This window comes from Mustelus asterias, chromosome 20 (genome assembly GCF_964213995.1).
Source record: "Mustelus asterias chromosome 20, sMusAst1.hap1.1, whole genome shotgun sequence".
NCBI classification, from domain to species: Eukaryota; Metazoa; Chordata; class Chondrichthyes; order Carcharhiniformes; family Triakidae; genus Mustelus; species Mustelus asterias.
This window is the reverse complement of record NC_135820.1, coordinates 78502576-78524599: the sequence shown is the minus strand read 5'-3', so window position 1 is coordinate 78524599 and position 22024 is coordinate 78502576. Positions and strand designations below refer to the sequence as shown.

The 22024-nt window shown below is 44.7% G+C and overlaps 1 protein-coding gene across 1 annotated transcript in view; it reads left to right on the top strand.

The window, feature by feature from the left end:
• The window catches only part of LOC144508269 (uncharacterized), a 6264-nt gene extending 2500 nt beyond the window's left edge, over nucleotides 1–3764 (top strand). The window contains exon 2 of the mRNA XM_078236087.1: nucleotides 4–3764. Coding sequence (XP_078092213.1) covers nucleotides 4–1934 — 1931 coding nt within the window. The 3' untranslated portion in view covers nucleotides 1935–3764. The remainder of the gene's footprint in view (nucleotides 1–3) is intronic.
• The last annotated feature ends 18260 nt before the right edge of the window (nucleotides 3765–22024 follow it).

The window sequence follows — 22024 nt, the reverse complement described above, 5'->3', positions numbered from 1 at the left end:
AAGCGGAGGGGGAACCTCACCCAGCCCCTCCCAAAGTCAGCAGCAGCAGCAAGCCCAGTTCTGCAGCCCCCAGCAAAGTGGCCAACCCCCTCCAGCACATCCTCCAAACCCTCTTCGGAGGCAAGAAGAGTTTTGACAAGGCGAAGAACTCTCCTGATTCCCCCAACTCCATGCCGGAGCCCGAAGCTGCCTCTTCCACCCCGCTCCTGGACCCCATTGTCCAGCAGTTTGGGCAGCTGAAGGAGGAGAGAGCCAAGCCGGAGGTTCCAGACGATGACAACCGTCCCTACGACCCGGAGGAGGAGTACAAGCCCGAGGCGGAGAGGGTGTATGACCTGGAGGATGCTTACGATCCGGCAGATGAGACCATTCTGGAGGAAGCCATGGTGCCAGTGGGCAGTGAGGCAGGAGCAGAGCCCAAAGCCCGGGGCATGGGCAATGAGCTCTACCTCACCTCCCTATCCGCCGCCTCCTCACTCCAAGAGCAACAGAAGATGTTGGAAACCCTCAATCAGCAGATAGAGGAGCAGACCAGGCAGGTGGAGGAGCAGGAAGAGGCTCTGAGGCAGCAGAGGGCGGCGGTGGGGGTATCCATGGCCTGTTTCTCCGTCTCCGACGCCCTGATGTCTCCTCCACCCAAATCCTCCTCATTCAAGCCCGACCTGTTTGAAGTGCCAGAGGCTGGCACTGCGCAGCTGCCAGGACCTGAACCCTCTGCCCCCTCCCAAATGATTGACCAGAGCAGAGACCCCCGGCAGGCAGCGGTGAGGAGACTGGCGCCCAGCCCAGCCCAACTGCCCCGAGGCCCGGCCCCGGGGGAAGGTGCAGTCACCCCAGCCGACCAGCCGCTGGCCCCACTCTACACCCCGGCCCTCCCTGCCACTTACCACAGCCCCAGGCTGCAGGAGGCTGCAGCTCCGGAGACCCCCGGGGAGGGGCCCACCCCCCTGCAGCCCACCCCCTGGGGGGGTGAGGAGGGCCGGGCCCCAGGGGAGATCGCCCGGGCCCCAGGGGAGATTGCCCAGCCCCCAAGGGTCCAGGAGGCGGCCTGTGCTCCCCTGATGCAGCCTCCAGCCCCGGGGGAGCAGGGCCAGGTCACTCCCAAAGTCTTGTTACCCACTCCCGTCCTGCCCTCCCTGCTGGGACCCTCTTACCCCGGGGACTCCCCCGCCTTCCCCTCCCCCCAGCGGGGCTTTGGGAATCCTGGGGACAGTTTCCATCCTGGGAATTTGCAGCAAGCCCTGGGGCCATTCCCAACTTTCCAGCATTTCCCCCGGGTGCAGGGACCCTCTTTCCAGCCTCCCAAACCTGTGCCCCTCTTCCCCAGGGGGGCTCCCGGCCCCCGGTACCGTTTCCAAGGGCAGCCCCTCCCGGGATTCAGCAACCAGCCCCCTCATCCCATGGGAAACCATTCCCCATCCCAACAGGAGCTGCCCTCGGCTGCTCCCCCCGCCCCCGCCCTCAAACCCCCGGAGCCGGAGCGACCCTCCCGCCTTCCCAGTCCGGATTCCCGGGACAGGGAGCGGGACAGGTTCCGGAGCCACCCCGGGAGGCAGCGGGGAGGCTACCGGGGGGGAGAGCGCTCCGACTGTCGCTACCCCAGCGAGCGCTTCCGGAGGGGGGCAGAGGACAGGCGGAGAGACCGGGAGAGGGACCGGGAGCGGAGCTGGAACCGGGACCGGGACTGGGAGAGGAGCCGGGAGAGGGACAGAGACAAGAACCGAGAGCGGGAGCACGACAGAGACAGACACAGGAGGAGAGAGAGGGACAGAGGGCGAGACAGAGAGAGAGAGCGGAGTAGAGACAGAGGCAAAGAGAGGGAGCGCCGAGAGAGGGAGCGCAGAGAGGAAAATAAAGAGCAGGAAAAGGACAAGAATGAGGAGAGTAAAAAAACAGAAACAGCCGCGGCAGCAAGCAGCAAACCCGGATCATGAGGCAGAGTGCCCTGTGAACCTCTGAGAATCTCTGCACTGACACACGGGGAGGGAGCAGAGGCAAACTGGGATCTGACTCCCTCCCAGATGGATTTTATACTCCAGTTGGCGGTTCTACATTATTCCCAGTCCCCGGCTGATTTGGAAACCCCTCTTTTTTTTGAAGATGTGATATTCTCACCGAGTTTGATATGGAAACAGATTCACTCAGAGTCTCTCAGGCAAAGCTCCTCACAATGCCTGACTCACTGGACCCTGAGACTGGGCTGCTCTGTAATGTGTCACAAGTTGGACATGTAGTTTTTTTATATATATAGTGACTGTCCCTGTAACTGAAGCTTTGACTTAGTGACAGGAATGCAATGTAAACTCGGCTGTTTCTCTGTGATGTGGCGAAGGAAGATGTTCTTCACTGGCAAGACCGTGGATATGGGAGCAGTGCCCCCGAGTGATGCTGCCAGCAACCTGCCCCATGGTCACAGCTCTGCGCTGTGTGTGAGAGACTATGTGAGAGATTGTATGACTATGTGGGAGAGACTGTGTGTTTGTGTATGAGAGACTGTGTGTCTGTGCGTGTGTGAATGACGGTGTGTGGGAGACATTGTGTGTCTGTATGGGAGACAGTGCATGACTGAGAGACTTTGTGCATTATGTGTGTGTGACCGAGTGAGTGTGTGTACGTATGAGTGGGGGGGGGGGGGGGGGGGGGACACACAACACCAACATCATCATCATCCCGTGTCGGTGCTCTGGAGATTCCTGTGCCAGATCAGCTAAAATGAAAATCCCATCACGCCTGGATTGTCTTGTTAACGGACTGGTTAAATCAGAGCTGGGAGGAAATGTGACATGAAAGATGCTGCGAACACTGAACAGGTGTGGCAGCATCTGTGGAGAGAGAGTGTTACTGTTCCAGTTACCCACAGACACTGCCAGACCTGGCGAGCGTCTAGATTAAACTCAATGGTTTCCATTTGCAAACCGAAGATTGGATAGAATCTTTCTTTATATATTTCGGGGAAATAATTCGGCGCAGCACCTGAATGAAATGTTCGCGCCGTTTAATGTTGATGTAAAATTGTGGGTGAGAATGGGGAATTCCCCCAGTTACCCAACAGGGACAAGAGAAATCCTTGGTTTGTATTATAGTTTCTTTTTTAAAATTTACCGATCAATTGTTGTATTATTGACGAATGACTTCACTCTCTAACCATGGTTTCTGTGCTGGTGTAAGACAGTAAGGTCCCTAACTCCCTCCAAACCACCCCCAGCTCCACAATCCTCTCTTCCTGTTCTGTCCCATCATTTAACTGTCAGAAATTCCGGGGGGGGGGGTTTGTAATTCTGTTTATATAAAAATGCAACAAAGGGCGAAGCTCAGGTAGAGGAACTCTTCCTGTAGCAACAATGCACAAAGTTTCCAGCTGTTACTTTTATTAAATAGGTTTGTAAAAGTCGACGAAAAAAATCAAATTTCCGTCAAGGGGAAACTCGGTGGTGGGAATTTGAATCTCTGGGGCTGCTGGACTCCCCTTTTTGTTACCTTCCCCAGAGGGGGCTTTTACATTCTGCAGGTAATTATCCAAAATGAGAGCGATTTAGCGCCCCCCCCCCAAAAAAAAAACTTTAATCTTTACAGAATCTTCCTGTCTGCACCGAGCTTTTCCAATCTTGTAACTCGGTGTGATTCAGTGGCCCCGAGATACACAGACCTGATTACTTTTTAATGCCATGTGTTATTGAACCAACATACATTATCACTGGATGGATAAAAACCGGGTTTGATTTGCTTCCAGGGGGAAAATGTACAGTACAATAAAAAAAACAAGGTAAAACCACGTCTGGAGTTTGATTTAACCTGAGGAATAACTGAGGGTTCTGTCAAATTTAGCAACTTTCAAGAGGAACAGCTATTGGATTATCGGCCTCAGAAAACAGACCCCTTGAAATAATCAATCCTCTCCAATGGTGCGAAAAAAGCGTCGTGTTTTCAGCCTGACTCTAAAGCCAGAGAAGAGCTTGGGCACCAACTCGAGTTCAGACGGTGAGGGAAGAAAGTCAATCGCCTGGAGTAAGAGATGTTGGGGAAGAGAATTGTAGACAGCATGATTGGTTGAAAGTTGGCGTGCTTTGAGAGCGCTGGGCTAAATCAGCATAGGAAGCACAGAGGATGTAACTCAGGGTGAGGAGATGAAGGGTTTGTGAGTGAAAATAGGAATGCAGATTGAACTGCCAGTTGTTTGGGATAGTCTACAGGCAGCAGGGTTCTGTCGGGTTTAGAAGGTCAAACTCATCAGAGATCTCATCAAATGGGGGAATAGGCTGGAAGGGCTGAATGGCCTATTCCTGTTAATTTGTACTGTGGTATAGATAGAAATGCAACTTGACCATTGGTCCTAGTAAAACACAGGAGGTGAACATAAATTCTGAAAGATGTGCTGGTTAGGGTGCATTGACCCGAACAGCCGCCGGATTGTGGCGACCAGGGGAATTTCACAGTAACTTCATTGCAGTGTTAATGTAAGCCTTACTTGTGACTAATAAATAAACTTTATATCTTAGAATAGATACGGTGGCACAGTGGTTAGCACTGCATGGATTTCCTCCGGGTGCTCTGGTTTCCTCCCACAGTCCAAAGATGTGTAGGTTAGGTGGGTTGGCCATGATAAATTGTCCCTTAGTGTCCAAGATATATAGGTTAGCAGGGTAAATATGTAGGGATTCTATGATATGATAATGGTTGAAGCTCTGCTAGCATCCTAACGGGCCTGGCTGACATTAGCACAGGTTAGGAAATTTCATTCTGGCATTAGAAGCAAAGTTTCAGGATGGAGCCAAGTAAAAAGACTAGTGCTGTCAGAGTTTAACTGGAGGCAGTTCCAGTACATCCATGGTTTGATGACTTGCAGTCACAATTGGTAGTAGAGGTGGAGAGAGATAACTGGGTTTCATCTACCTGCCTTTGCATTACAACTAATTGCTGATAAACAGCATCGAGATAGTCCATTTCAATAGACATTCCCTGATTGTATTCAAATTCAATTTCCCCCAAGGCTGAATAAGGTCCATCTGTTTCTTACTCCGAGTTTGGACTTGATCATCAACAATTTGCTGATCAGTTTATTGATTACGTTTCATTGCAACTTGCTTAAACCAAAAAGTGAGGAATTTCAATGTTTCTTCATAACAACTCACTAACCCATTCTAAAATTAAACTGAAATTTATCCTCAAAATTTCCCTTTTCTCATGCTAGCCCAGCTTCCATAACCTTTCCAATATATTATAAATATTAAACCTATGCATGTTTCTAGTGAACCGTTGTATTGTAAATTCTTAATCCCATATTTATAATAAGGAGTCTCACAACACCAGATTAAAATCCAACAGGTTTATTTGGTAGCACGAGCTTTCGGAGTGCTACTCCTTCAGCGCTCCGAAAGCTCCTGCTACCAAGTAAACCTGTTGGACTTTAACCTGGTGTTGTGAGACTTCTTACTGTGCTTACCCCAACCGGCATCTCCACATCATCCATATTTATAATGGGAACTGGCCATGTAAACATGTCACGCTGTAATTAAACCCTCCCACCAGAAGAGGCACTGCAGAAATTACAACCTGACTTTTAGGTGAGGACTTCATTCTGTCTTTGTCCAGTACATATTGTCCTTCACCCATTAACCTTGTGAGAAACACTTAAAGACTGGTTCAATTTAAAATATTCTTCCAGAATTTAGGTGAATACATTAGTTCAAACTGCAGAATTGAAGATAATAAAAATAATGGCTCTTTAACATGCCACTAATTAGGACACAAATTGTGCAATCTAACCAGTAAATGACACAGTTACACATACATATTACATACATCCTGAATGTGTCCATAATATGATTATTTTAAACATACTGAATTAAAAGTTGATTGAATAATTTATCTCCGCTGCAGTTACTCTGAGGAAGGAACATGATATTCAGCTGGCAGTGTGTGGTTAAGTTGAGTTCGGCCTTTTGGCTAAGATCAAGTGTAGTCTGCTGATGCTGCGCTTGGTAGTGGCCACTGGGTTGCATTTAAGCTTCATATTCATATGAAGCAATTTTTAAAAGTGGCATCTTGGCCTTTTGGCTGGGATGCAGTTGGGATCAGGCCTTGGAGGGGGAAGACCTGCACCTCCTCCAATCAGCTTGGCTCATGTAAATCAGGCCCAGGACAGGGTAAAGGGTCGCATACCCTGTCTTGTCAGCCTGGATCGGAAATGTCTCAACTTGTCTCGACTTGATTTGATTGAATTGGAAAAGTATAAAAACAAAAACTGCTTCCTGATTGTGGATGAAAATGTGATTATTTTCATGTCCCATGAGTGCCCCTGTTAATGCAGCAGTAATTCTGCTAGATATCCTCACCGTCCCACTTCTATTGTCATATCAAGACTTGAAGCAGGCCTCTGCGACTTATAATCCGGGTGCAGTGTTGGGGGAGAGAGGGGAGGGCACATAGTCATGACTTTAGGTTTGAACCGATGACAGAAATATGCTTGCTATCTTGCAGCAAATTTAAGGAATTAGGCACCAAATTGTAAAGCAAGGCTCCAAGGGGAGGGAAACTGGATCGATTCCTGTGCTACATGCCCAAGAGATTCAGAGTGTCAGCACATGGTTGAAGTTTATCATCTTGAAGTAGTGGAATGAATTCTGGAATGAGGTGTTCTGAATTTCGTGATTTGGTATTGATGGTCACTCCTGCAAGTGGACCTCACATTCCCCACAAGCTTGAATGTACTTTTACAAGCCCAATATCTCAATCAAGCGTATTTCCATTGGCTATCACAATGAACATTGTGCATGAGTGTTTAGTGGAATCTGATTTTGTCCGTGGGTTTAGGCAGACTGAAAAACATTTTAGTGAAATGAGGCCAATTATCAACCAGGAAATGGGTTTATTTATGCATGTGATTTGACGATGAACTGAATACCAATTTCACATTGAGATTCACCCATTTTCTATAACTCATTCTAAAGGCAAATAAGATTTACAACTTTCACATCCATGGCTGATCTTACTTACAGAACTCACAGGACACTTGCTATTCCTCTCAAACTGCCCCATACTAAAATTTGCAGATTAACCATTCCAGACAAGGAGAGGAAGATAAAAGCTTGATATCTACCTGAGCTATCAATGAAGTGGACCATTGTGGATGAGAAACCTCACTCTCCGGACGCAGACACAGTGACAACATCAGGCCCTTTGATCACAATGAACTTTCCAGCATTAAACTTATAATTTCTCTGTCTCAAACCCCAATCTGAATCATGAGGATATGTCCTCAGTAACATGTCAGCCAGTTTGGGGTTTGTGAAACTGATTCTGACAATACAAATTAATCCAAAACCATTTCCAGGTGAAATGGATTATGGGTAAAATGGCAGCCTATGGAATCTAATTTGGCTAAATGTAGCAACTGTGAATCAGCAGGTTGTGTATTCAAGCCGAACTCCAGGCCAAAAATCAGTGTTGAAGCTCCAATGCAGCACTGCGGGAGTGCTGCACTGTCAGAGGGCCAGTACTGAGGGAGTGCTGCACTGTCAGAAGGCCAGTACTGAGGGAGTGCTGCACTGTCGGGTCAGTACTGAGGGAGTGCTGCACAGTCAGAGGGCCAGTACTGAGGGAGTGCTGCACTGTCAGAGGGTCAGTACTGAGGGCGTGCCGCACTGTCAGAGGGTCAGTACTGAGGGAGTGCTGCACTGTCAGAGGGCCAGTACTGAGGGAGTGCTGCACTGTTGGATCAGTACTGAGGGAGTGCTGCACTGTCAGAGGGTCAGTACTGAGGGAGTGCCGCACTGTCAGAGAGTCAATACTGAGGGAGTGCTGCACTGTCAGAGAGTCAATACTGAGGGAGTGCCGCACTGTGAGAGGGTCAATACTGAGGGATTGCTGCAAGTATGAGTTTTACATGTGTCCAGAATCAGAAGTCAACTGGAATGTTCTTTCTGAGGGGAGGTCAGCTGATTGTAGAATGCTCCATATTTCCGGATTGAGACTGGCACGACAGGGGAAGACACATAGAGTGAGTGAGCCAGTCTGAAGGCACAAGTTCCAGTGTTCCAGCAGTTGGCAGGTTTGGTGAGGGTCCAGGTTCTCTCTGCTGACGCCAGCTTGATGGAAGACAACACAGATTGTTGCTTGGAATTCTGTCTTTGTTGAACATCAAACAGTAACTGCTAGAATTCAGTTCCAACAGACAATATCACAATGCAGCTTTGGGGGAGGTCATGTGACATACCTTCACAATGTTGGACACAGGATGACTTCAGGCTTAGTAGGAATCAGGATTCCTTTTATTGGAGACACTGGTGCTGGGTTAACTGCCACTTTCCTTGTTGAAACCATGGTGTTCGAACTGCTAATGCTTCAGCCGTTAGCACCGTTTCCGGAGATTCAGACCCACAAAGGTTTCCCTTTGATCGCAGTCAGTCCCGTGCCATTGTTGCTCAGCTGGAGACAGGTTGTTGGTTCAGCAATATTCTATTTTTAACAGCACAGAAATAAAATGACTTCATAAAATAGTCCAGCTGATAAAAATATATATTTTTTATCTTTCACATCTCGCCTGTGACACAATTTTCTCCCAATATTTCTACATCTAAACATGCTCCTGGAAGCCACAATCACATCTTCCTGTTTGAATTATCACGATAAAGAGGGTGCAGTTTCAATAGATTCAGGGCTCCAGGTATCAGAATCGGTGAGGGATCCAGGTATGGAAGGCACTGACTATTCTGGGTATTGGAGGCTGTGAGGTCTATGTTATGATCCCAGTTGATGCTATAATTGGACGGGAAGATTCCAGAATGTAACCCTGGCTTTTAACAGACCATAACTTTTACTTTTTAAAAATAAAACTTGGAGACACAGAGTCACAGGGCTGCTAATTATAGAAACATAAAAACTAGAAGAAGTAGGGGATTAACCTCTCGAGTCTGCTCCACCATTCATTTTGATCATGGCTGATCATCAAATTCAATATCCTGATCCCCCTTCCTCCCATATCCCTCGATCCCTTTAGCACCAAGAGCTATATCTAATTTCTTCTTGAAATCACACAACGTTTTGGCCTCAACTACTTCCTGTAGGAGTGAATTCCACACATTCACCACCCTCTGGGTGAAGAAATTTCTCCTCACCTCAATTCTAAAAGGTTTACCCCTTATTCTCAAACTATGACCCCCCCACCATTGGGAACATTCTTTCTGAATCTACCCTGTCTAACCCTGTTAGAATTTTATAAGTTTCTATGAGATCCCCTCTCACTCTTCGAAAGTCCAGTGAATATAATCCTAACCGACTTAATCTCTCCTCATATGACAGACCTGCCATCACAGGAATCAGTTTGGTAATTAGCCTAAGTAGTTTTAGCAACAAGAAATTTTTAAAAAATTAATAATGAAAAATCAAGATTAAGATTTAAGATACAATACTCCTCACCCCCCCCCCCCTTAACTTAACAAATACACACAGATTTTAAGATTGACACGGATTACAAAATACATTTAAGCTACAATGGGCTCAGTATCACAAAGTCCTTTAAACCCACAGATTGACTGTGGTCAAATACACTCTACTCTGAACGCAAACGGATGACTGGATTTGTCCTCAGAATCCCCCTAGATGATTGCTGAGAAATATTAACATTATTACTTGGATCAGTCCTTTGTTCAACTGGATCACTATTCAATGGTGAGTTTTTATTCAGGGTTATGGAGAGAAATATTGGGAGCAAGGCAAACAATGTTAAAAAGACAAGCTTAAAGGCTCTGTGAGTTAATGCACGGCACATATGCAATAAAGTGAATGAACTAATCACGCAGATAGATGTAAACGGGTACGATATAATTGGGATTACGGAGGCATGGTTGCAGGGTGACCAGGGGTGGGAATTGAATACCCAGGGTATTTAATATTTAGGAAGGACAGGCATAAAGGAAAAGGTGGTGGAGTGGCACTGCTGGTTAAAGAGGAAATTAACACAATAGTGAGAAAGGATATTAGCTCTGACAATGTGGAGTCTGTGTGGGTGGAGTTGAGAAATACCAAGGGACAAAAAACATCAGTGGGTATCATATACAGACCCCCAAACTGCAGTGGTGATGTTGGGAATGGCATTAAATGTGAAATTAGTGATGCATGTGATAAGGGAATATCAGTGATCATGGGTGATTTTAATCTGCACATAGATTGGGCAAATCAAATTAGTCACAATGCCGTGGAGGAGGAATTCTGGAGTGTGTACGGGATAGTTTTCTTGAACAATATGAGGAGCAACCAACTAGAGAGCAGGCCATCTTAGACTGGGTACCGTGTAATGAGAAGGGAATCATTGCCAATCCCCCTTGGGGATCAGCGACCATAAAGTGATAGAATTTTTTATCAAGATGGAGAGTGAAGTAGTTGATTCGGAGACTGGGGAGAGCTACTTAAAGGGATGACAGGTGGATAGGCAATGGCAAATATTCAAGGAACACATGGGGCAACTGCAGCAACTGTTTGCTCCTGTCTGACACAAAAGCAAAATGGGTAAGAGGGCCAATCCCTCTTTACAAAGGAGTACTGACCCTCTGACAGTGCGGCACTCCCTCAGTACTGACCCTCTGACAGTGCGGCACTCCCTCAGTACTGACCCTCTGACAGTGCAGCACTCCCTCAGTACTGACCCTCTGACAGTGCAGCACTCCATCAGTACTGACCCTCTGACAATGCGACACTCCCTCAGTACTGACCCTCTGACAGTGCAGCACTCCCTCAGTACTGACCCTCTGACAGTGCGACACTCCCTCAGTACTGACCCTCTGACAGTGCGACACTCCCTCAGTACTGACCCTCTGACAGTGCAGCACTCCCTCAGTACTGACCCTCTGACAGTGCAGCACTCCCTCAGTACTGACCCTCTGATAGTGCAGCACTCCCTCAGTACTGACTCTCTGACAGTGCAGCACTCCCGCAGTACTGACCCTCTGACAGTGCGGCACTCCCTCAATACTGACCCTCTGACAGTGCGGCACTCCCTCAATACAAAGGAAATTAGAGAGAGTATCCGATCCAAGGAGGAAGCATACAGATTGGCCAAGAAAAATAATAGTCCTGAGGATTTGGGTGCTGTTTAGAAGTCAGCAAAGAAGAACCAAGGGATTGATTAAGAAGGGGAAAATACAGTACGAAACTAAGCTTGCAGGGAACATAAAAACTGACACTAAGAGTTTCTGTAGATACGTGAAGAGTTGGTGAAGACAGATGTAGGTCTCCTGCAGACAGAAATGGGAGAATGTTTTATAGGGGACAAAGAAATGGCCGAGCAACTGAACACATACTTTGGTTCTGTCTTCACAAAAGAGGACACAAATCAAATGCCAGAAGTGTTGCAGAATGCAAGATTTAGTGAGAGGGAAGAACTGAGGGAGATCAATATTAGTAGAGAAATGGTGCTCGGAAAATTGAAGGGATTGAAGGCGGATAAATCCTCAGGGCCTGATAATCTACATCCCAGAGTACTTATGGAACTGGCTCTAGAAATAGTGGATGCATTGGTGGTCATCTTCCAGGTCTCTATAGACTCTAGAACAGCTCCTGCAGATTGGAGGGTAGCTAATGTCACTCCAATATTTAAAAAGGGAGATAGAGAGAAAACCGGGAATTATAGACCAGTAAGCTTAACATCGGTAGTGGGGAAAATTCTCGAATCCATTATCAAGGACTTTATAGCAGAGCATTTAGAAAGCAGTGGCAGGATCAGACAGAGTCAGCATGGATTTATGAAGGGGAAATCATGCTTGACAAATCTGTTGGAATTCTTTGAAGATGTAACTAGTAGAGTTGACAAGGGGGAACCAGTCGATGTGATATATTTGGACTTTCAGAAAATGTTTGACAAAGTCCCACACAAGAGATTATTGTGCAAGATTAAAGCGCATGGGATTGGGGGAAGTGTATTGAGATGGATAGAAAACTGGTTGGCAGAGAGGAAACAAAGGGTAGGAATTAGTGGGTGTTTTCAAATTGGTAGGCAGTAACTAGTGGGGTGCCACAGGGATCGATGCTGGGACCCCAGCTATTCACAATATATATTAATGATTTGGATGAGGGAACAAAATGTAACATCTCAAAGTTTGCAGATGATACCAAGTTGGGTGGGAGGGTGAACTGTGACGAGGGTGCAGAGATCCTTCAGAATGATCTGGACAGGCTGGTGAGTGGGCAAATCAATGGCAGATGCAGTATAATTTGGATAAATGTGAGATTATTCACTTTGGAAGCAAAATCAAGAAGGCAGATTACTACCTGAATGGCTGTAAATTGGGAGAGGGGAGTGTGCAGCGGGACCTGGGTGTCCTTGTGCACCAGTCACTGAAGGTAAGCATGCAGGTGCAGCAGGCGGTAAAGAAGACAAATTGTATGTTGGCCTTCATTGCGAGAGGTTTCGAGTACAGGAGCAGGGATGTGTTGTTGCGATTATACAGGGCCTTGGTGAGGCCACACCTAGAGTATTGTGTGCAGTTTTGGTCTCCTTTTCTGAAGAAGGATGTTCTTGCCCTCGAGGGAGTGCAGCGAAGGTTTACCAGGCTGATTCCCAGTTTGGATCACTGTCTATGTGGAGTTTGCATGTTCTCCCCATGTCTGCGTGGGTTTCCTCCGGGTGCTCCAATTTCCTCCCACAATCCAAAGATGTGCAGGTTAGGTTGATTGGCCATGATAAATTGACCCTTAGTGTCAGGCGGATTAGCAGGGTAAACGCATGGGACTATGGGGATAGGGCCTGGGTGGGATTGTTGTTGGTGCAGACTCGATGGGCCGAATGGTCTCCTTCTGCACTGTAGGGATTCAAAATCATTACTTAGGATGAAATCTATCCCTCCAATAAGGAATAATTCCCACTGTAACAATTCCAATTGCAAAGTTACTTCTTAAATTAACTTTACACAAAAAAACAGGTAATTAATACTGCCATACTTTTCAGAGAACTTGGTCTCACTGATGATTCTTGCAATTTTAAATCTTTCACTATGCTTTCAATAATCTCATCTTTCCTTACCCCTGCAGGTAGTCCCAACTATTTATCTGCCAATTCAGTCAACTGACTGTTAGTTACTTTCTGTAAATCCGCCAAAGTCACATCTTCAATTTTTAGGAAAATCTTAGCAATTTCCAAGATCATTTTGGATTCTAACCTGTACAATATAGCCCTCAGTAACTCCAATTATATTATCCAGTATCTCAGTACCCCCACCTACTCTTTTTAAGGATTCACAGATCCCACCATTTAACAATAAATCCCAGACCAAGTTTTACTTTTCAGCATCCAGTAATTTGCTCTCCATGTTTCAAAATATGTTATAACTATTATTTTGTATTATATGAATTATTACTAATCAACTTCCAATAACCCTCCTCCACATTTTGAAATCCCACAAGAGCCCCACTTTCGATACCATCCCAGTTGATGTTGTAACTGGACAGGAAGATCTCAGAATGGAACACTTGCTCAAAGAACTGTAACTTTTTTCTTTTTTTATATAAAACATGCAGGAACAAAGTTACATGACTACTAACTAGGTTTAGCAACAAGAAAAAACATTTATTAAACACAAAAAGTTGGATTATGATACAATAGTTCTTTAGTCTTCCCCTTGTCTTAACCATTACACACATGTTTTAAGATTAAGCTCTGACGAGGGGTCACCTAGACTCAAAACATTGGCTCTATTCTCTCTCCACAGATGCTATCAGACCTGCTGAGATTTTCCAGCATTTTTCTGTTTTTGTTTTAAGATTAACATGGGTTACAAATACACCTTAAACTACAATGGTCTCAGTAACACACAAAGTCCCCTTTAAACACACAAGATTACTGTGGTCAAATGCACTCACTCTGTTAGTGTTGTGTGTCTGTGTTTTTGTTCTCAAAATTCCCCCAGATGTTTATTACATGAGAGTTTCCATTCTCTCCTCCCAAAAACATGCTTTAAAATCTTTGTTCACAATAATGCTTCGCATTAGCAGTGTGCATTCCGATATCTAGTCCACGTATTTCAGATGATTATTGTGAACAGAGCTTCTGCTCCACTTCTACCAACCAATCCATTCCAGGATTTACACCAACCCATTTTGCATTTCCTGGTCTTAAAGGTCTAGACACCCTCCGATGTCCAGACACCAATTTCCACAATGATTTCACACAACGGTTGGGATTTTACGCCTTGCTCGACCTGAAATCGTAAAATCCTACCCGAGGTCAATGGACTTTCCCATTCTCTGCCCCTCACCTGCTCCGATTCCCATGGCAGGCAGGCAGTAAAATTCCAGTGAATATCTCCCAAAATATAGTAATTTCTCACTAACCTTAGCACCATTACAGATATCTTTCTGGCCTCTCACGATCCAATGCATTTTCAACTCTGCGACTTCACTGGAAAATTACCTGTACTGGTTTCCAGTTTCCTCTGTTCCGTTAACTCAATGAAACTCCTTTCATTCCTCTAATTTCCTTAACTAGGTGTTCTTTGTATAATCATTCATTCAGGGTATGGTTTTTCTCGTGGCAAAGCCTTCTAAACCAACTGCTTCTAGTAGAGCTGTGAGAGCTGCCTTCTCGCTCTCGACATATCTCCGACCGCAGTCACTTCCTGTTAAGACTAAGAACAAAGGAAGATAGCCTCCTATTGCTAAGCAACACTCCTGCTGGTTTATTTACTTTTTACGCTGTAGCCCTCTCAAAGCACAATAGAAACACAGTTGGAACTTAACCAATCCCCACATATACAAACACCTTTGTCCAGCATGAATCTAACTATAGGTTTATCCTTCTGGGCACAGAAAACTAAATTAACCAACTTAAAACTATATCTTATTTTTAATGGCTACCAATACAAATGTAAATCCCTTAAAACTGCCTTTGTTTTCCTAATACTTGATAAATTCTATTATCTAATCTGTCATATCAAAATGCAACAGCATTAGTGCTACACTCTGGGTAGAGTCATAGAGTAATTGAGGTTTACAGCGTGGAAACAGGCTCTTCGGCCCAACTTGTCCATTCCGTCCAGCTTTTACTGCTAAGCTAATCCCAATTGTCCGCATTTGGCCCATATCCCTCTGTATCCATCTTATCCATGTAACTGTCTAAATGGTTTTAAAAGACAAAATTGCCTCTACTACTGCCTCTGGCAGCTCATTCCAGACACTCACCACCCTCTGTGTGAAAAAATTGCCCCTCCGGACCCTTTTGTATCTCTCACCTTAAACCTAGCTTAGGAGCTGAGTGACCCTGAGTGAATCCAAACTCAGCATCAGTGAGCTGGTTATTGCTGAGTAAGTGTCGCTTAATACAATAACGCTTAATATAATAATAAGTGTCGCAACAACACCTTCCATCACCTTGCTGATGGTTGAGAGTGGGTGATGGGGTGACAATTGGCTGGGTTGGATTTATCCTGATTTTTGTGGATAAGACATATCTGGGCAATTTTCCACATTGCCGGGTAGGTGCCAGTGTAGAGCTGTGCAGGAACACATTGGCTAGGGGTGCAGCAGGTTCTGGAGCACACATCTTCAGTACTATTGCTGGAATGTTATCAGGGCCCATTGCCTTTGCAGTATCCAGTGCCTTCAGCTGTTTCGTGATATCATGTGGAGTGAATTGAATTGGCTGAAGACTAGATCTGTGATGCTGGGGACCTCGGGAGGAGGCCGAGATAGCACTTTTAACACTTTCTTAATCCCTTCATTAACATTTCCCCTTTATTTATCACTATTCCTTTCAGTGAATAAACTTTAACCAGTTTTCCTTCGCACCAATGGAATGGAACAAAGAACAAAGAACAGTCCAGCACAGGAACAGACCCTTCGGTCCACCAAGTCTGTGCCAACACAGATGCCTCTCTAATCTAACATTTTCTTGCCTCTACCTGGTCCATATCCCTCTATTCGCTGCCTATTCATGTATCTATCCAGATGCCTCTTGAACGTTGTTATAGAATCTGCTTCCACCACCTCCTCCGGCAGCGCGTTCCAGGCATTCACCACCCTCTGTGTGAAAAACTTGCTCCTTACATCTCTTTTAAACTTTCACCCTCTCACTCTCAACCAATGTCCCCGAGTAATTGACCCTTCGGCCCTGGGAAAAAGACTCTGACTATCCACTCTATCCAAGCCTGTCATAATCTTGTAAATCTCTATCAGGTCCCCCCTCATCCTCCGACGCTCCAATTAAAACAATCCAAGTTTGTTCAACCTTTCTTCATAGTCCATATCCTCCAAAAGCAACATCGTGGTAAATCTCTTCTGCACCCTTTCCAATGCATCAACCGGCAGTGTGGTGAGCAGAATTGTACACAATACTCCAAATGTGGCCAAACCAAAGTCTTATACAGCTGCAACATGATTTTCCAATTCCTATACTCAATGCCCCGATCGATGAAGGTCAGCATGCCATACGCCTTCTTGACCACCTTGTCCATCTGAGTTGCCAACTTCAGGGAACTGTGGATCTGCATGCCTAGATCCCTCTATATGCTAATATTTCTAAGGGCTCTACCATTTAGTGTATACTTTCCTTCTGCAGTAGACCTTCCAAATCGCATCACCTCACATTTGTCCGGGTTAAAATCCATCTGCCATCTTTCGGTCCAGATCTCCAGCTGATTTATATCCTGCTGTATCCTCTGACAATCCTCCTCACTATCCGCTACTCCCCCATTTTTTTTGGTTTTGTTTAAGATTCTTGTTTGAGGCTGAAGAATGTTGTTCTCAAACGAGACATGGAATTCAGTAACTCTGCGCTCACTTTTCCCCACAGAATCATTAACTCGGAGATTACTGATAAACCTTCCTCTTTACACAACACAAGATCTAAAGTAGATCTTTATGCCTGGTTCATTCCACAACATATTGGTCAGGAGTTAGTGCCCTGTTCTGAGGTGAATTTGGAGGTAAGGGGTTATTTAATTGGGCAGGAAGGTGTGCGGTGGGGACCCAGTTGCTTTTCTGCTTCTATCCTGATTAAATCCGGAGCAGGAAGGTATATGATGGTCTGCCCACTCCAATGTTAATTGATACCCTTAAGTGGGCAATCATACCCGATTCAGGCTTTTATTCCACTGCCATTGGTATTTAAGCTGTTACTGCGTTGTTGGGATGGTAGTTTCAATAATTCCCAAACACTGATGATTGCATACTCTAACCTCAGAATAATATATTTACAGTTATGAGGAGATTCCATTATACCGGCCTCTCTTTATGGCTGCTTTCTCCTCGACCCTCACGCCACACGGGTAAATTTCACTTCTGTACAGGAAAGGGTAAATGGTTATGTTAATGAGATGTTAATGATAATGTAAGCATGACATCAAGAGTCAGATGATCATGACCCTCCGATAGTGCAAGACGCAGAGCAATGTGTGTCCAGGAATCCATGTACTCACCATGAGGTCTCTGCAAATAGTTTCTCAATAAACAGTTTCAGGAAGATACCGACTTCCCCAAGTTACTCGAGAATCAGCAAAACTTTTTCAAAGCATAGTGACAGATCAAAACAATGTTCCTCTATGACATCACAGACAATTACAGTTAACCATTTATTGGACTTGGTCTAACATATTCCATTAAACTACATCTCTGTTCAGACTTTAACATTGAAAGCCAATGCTTTAGTCTCCTAGTTATTTTGAACATTTGAGTGTTTTGGAGTCTGATGGGAAATGTCAGTTGGAGTCTCTTGGGTAAATGTCAGTTTTCTTTCTCTCTCCGTGTTCTCTTCCTGTTCTCTTTTCTCTCCTTCCTCCAGTTTTTTTGAGGTTCTGCTCTTTTTCTTTGGTGCTTCCGCTTGTTTACCACACCTCGTTCTTCTCTCATTTGTCGGGACTAAAACGTCCTCATTCTGCTGTTTGTCTTCTGAATGCTGTTGAACGGAATTCAAACTAGTGGATGATTCAGGATCACCTACTTCCATTTTTTCTTTCATTTCTGTTTCTCTGGGCTCTGATTTTCACCCTGTGGCTCTCCCGTTTCTTCTTCCTGTTCCGCCTGGACAATGTGAAATCTCGGCTGTGGTGAGTTTTTCACTATTTCTCCAAATCTTGTTTGATCCAAACCTGTTCTCCATGTCAAAGATCTGATTATGTTCTTCTCTGTGAATTGTACATGTGACACATTTGGATAGCATTTCCTCCAATGACTTTGAGAGTCCTGTTCACCAAACCGAACCCCAGGCTCTGGCTCTGATGTAGGTGCTGTAAGATCTCAAGTCTCAATGCTCTTGGGATTACCATTCTATCATCGTATCCCAGTAAATCATTGGTCACTGTTAGATGTGCCCTCTTGTTCGAAATACATTCTCAACATAGGACTATGTGGTATATATGTTAACCATCCCTCATAGAAAATACTCTGATCTGCTTACATTGCTCCTCAGATCTTTGAGCTTCTTTGATTACGCTTGATCCTCGTGTAGTTGCTGATAATGTGTGGACTGTCACTGTGGTAAACTCCGAGACTGCCACAAATTCAACACCACATTTTTCTGTATTCTTCATTTCTGCTGTGCTCTGATCTTTCCCTTGAACAAATAGCATATGAATATCAAACCTTATTAATCTTAATTTCAACATTTGAACTCTTGATGGCGTCGATGCAAGCTCTTTCAGGTTCAACAGTGTGACTAAAAGTTTCTGGTGTGTTTCTACTCTAATGTGAAGACCCAGGATATAGTCAGCAAATTTCTTACGTGTCCACACAGCTGCTCATGTCTCGGAAGATGAGGTGCTTATTGTACCGGTTAATGGCTGTGACGGGTCATAGATTCGTTAAGGCCCAGGTCAGAAGCTCAACGTGCTTTGTGAAGTTAGCCTAGACCCTGAGTTTTACATTTGGTTTCAGCATTAGGGATTAGTTTGTTACAGAGAGGAGTGGGATTAATTTAAAGAGTGGCAGTGAGTTAAACACTAAGATAAAAGCAAAATATCTCACTGCCACTTCTCTTCCAGGAATTCCTACCCTGAAGAAATACTGCTCTTCTCTCCAAAGCTCTGACAAAGGGTCATCCTGACTCGGAATGTTGGCTCTATTCTCTCTCCACAGAGGCTGTCAGAGCTGCTGAGATTTTCCAGCATTTTCTATTTTTGTTTCAGATTCCAGCATCTGCAGTATTTTGATTTTATGACATAAATATATATTTTCTTTTCATTCTCCTGGCTGTGTATTACACAATACACTGTTCTCAGATTTCCCAATCCTATAAATAACTTCAGAAATTCTGCTCTGAAGTCTCCTGATTAACCTTCTCCATTCTTTATTTCTTCTATTCTGAGGATTGGATTCAATCTACTTAAAAGTGAAAAATCTGATCTTGAATTGTGTACAGTATTCCAGTAATTACTTCTTCTCTGTGCTTTAAAGTAGCTGGTAATTCTCCCAGAACCTTCAGCCCTGTTCCGTGTAGCTTTTTGCAGGATGGTTGAAGAATGCTTTTGTTTAACTGATAGTTAAGCATCTGAAAGAACTGAAACTGCTGTTCCAGTATCTAATTTAGAGTGTGGCTTGTCACCTTCTATTACCGGTTTGTCCAACATACAGCCTATGGGCCACAATAGACCCGCCATGCCTCTCTGTTTGGCCCCTGAACTCACTGTTCAATATAGAGGTAAGTGGAATTGACAGATCTGCAAGAATGGGCCACCAGTGAGTCTATCAGCAGTAAATGCGAGAGAGAAACAATCTGTGACTCGAGGAGCAGTGTGAAGGTGCTAGCAGAAAAGAAAAGCTCCAGATGAAGGATGCACCAGCCATGGCAAACTAAGGAAGTTCAGGATAGTATGAAATGGCATACAATTCTGTGAACATTAGAGGCAGGTCAGAAGATTGGACAGAATATAAACAAGTAAAGAGTGGTTAGAAGAATAAGGAGGGTGAAATTACAATAAGCTAAACAGATAACAAGAGTTTCTACAGGTATCTAAAAAGGAAGAGAGGACATTGAGTGCTGGTCCTCTGGTGAGTTGGGGGAATTAAAGGAAAATAAGGAAATGGAAGATGAATTGAAGAAATATTTTGCACCTATCTTCACCGTAAAGGATACAAGTAACAACCCAGAAATAAATGGAATCAAGGGGGTGAAAGGGATGGAAGAACTTAATTACAACCACCATGGAAAGGGCACTGAGAAAATGATCAAAACTAAAAGCTGTCAAGTCCCCAGATCCTGCTGGATTTCATCCTAGAGTCTTAAAATAACTGTGAGATCACAGGTGCATTTGTTTCTATTTTACAGAATTTAGATAAAGGGGAACCTGTGAATGTGCTGTACTTAGATTTCCAGAAGGCATTTGACAACGTGCCACATGAAAGGTTTTGCATATGGTGTGCAGGATAATTTATTAGCATGGATAGGAAATTGGTTAGCTAACGAGAGAGTAAGCGTAACTGAGTCATTTTCAGATTGTCAAGATCTAACAAGTGGAATGCCACGGGGATCAGTGCTGGGGTCTCAACAATTAATGATTTGGATGAAGGAATTGAATGTTTAGTTGCTAAATTTTGACAAAGATAGGTAGGGAATTAAGTTGTGAAGAGGACATAAGGAGTTTCCAAAGGGGCTTAGACAGGTTAAATGAGTGAACAAAAATTTGGCAGATGGGAGTATAATGTGAGAAATTGTGAACTTGTCCCCCTTCGAAAGAATAGAAAAACAGTTCATTATTTAAAAGGTGAGTGCAGAACTCTCGGGTACAGAGGAATCGGTGTGTACTTGTGGCTAGCAAGTGATTAGGAAGACAAATGGAATGTTGCCGGTTATTGCACGTGTTGGGTGCCTGGGAAATGAACAGGAAATTCAGAACTTTATTCTCATCTGTATTGCTTAAAAAACTGATTTACTGATGAATCAAAAAGATGGCTGTTACCAGTCACATGACCACAGGGTTGGCCCCTTGTCTGGAATACCCCCAGGAGTTACAAGAACAAAATAATTATTTCCTTAGCTGACAGTATCTCACACCTCATTGTACAGAACCCATTGTAATCACAAAAACCTGGAAACATTCATTGACATTGCAGAGCTAACAGAATCATATCACACCTGGGACTGTCCTAGCCCATTTCAAATGGGAACCAAAGGGACCATCATTTGCGTCTGATAAGCTCACCTTGCCAGCAGAGTCAGTGGGTCTGCCTAGACAATAGTTTCCCAACACCAGACCCTCATTGTGGATGGTAACACTTTCAACAACCAAGCACTGGGAGCTGCAATCAAAGCCAGTTCCAACACTGTTTTAACAACATTCCTTTTGAAGTCACCATGGAGAAATGACTTGTGACCATTTTGAAATGACTATATGCTTTTGAGAATTAAATCCTCAAGAGTGCTAACATAATCAGGAAGGGGCTCCAGCTGTCTGACTGAGGAAGCAGTCGGTAACCATCTTTCAACTCCACAAAGGTGGCTTGATTTTAGAAATTCTAACAATTCATTTGTGGGACACGGGCGTCACTGGCTGGTCAGCATTTATTGCCCATCCCTAGTTGCCCGAGGGCAGTTGAGCGTCAACCACATTGCTGTGGCTCTGGGGTCACATGTAGGACAGACCAGGTAAGGACGGCAGATTTCCTTCCCTAAAGGGACATTAGTGAACCAGGTGGGGTTTTCCGACAATTGACAATGGTTTCATGGTCATCAGTAGATTCTTAATTCCAGATTTTTAATTCCACCATTTGCCGTGACAGGATTTGAACCCAGGTCCCCAGAACATTATTTGAGTTTCTGGATTAATACTCTAGTTCAAAGATGTGCGGATTAGGTTGATTGACTATGCTAAATTGACCCCAGTGTCGGGGTGATTAGCAAGGTAAAGGTGTGGGGTTACAGGAATAGAGGCTGGGTGGGATTGTGTTCGATGCAGACTCGATGGGCCGAATGGCCTCTTTCTGCATTGTAGGGATTCTATAATACCACTAGGCCATCACTGCCTCCGAGTCTCTGATTAACACTTGCCAAGTGGTGTGAGCACAGAAAGCTCACTCTGCAGCAGCTTAATTCATTTCAAGGATTTTTGCA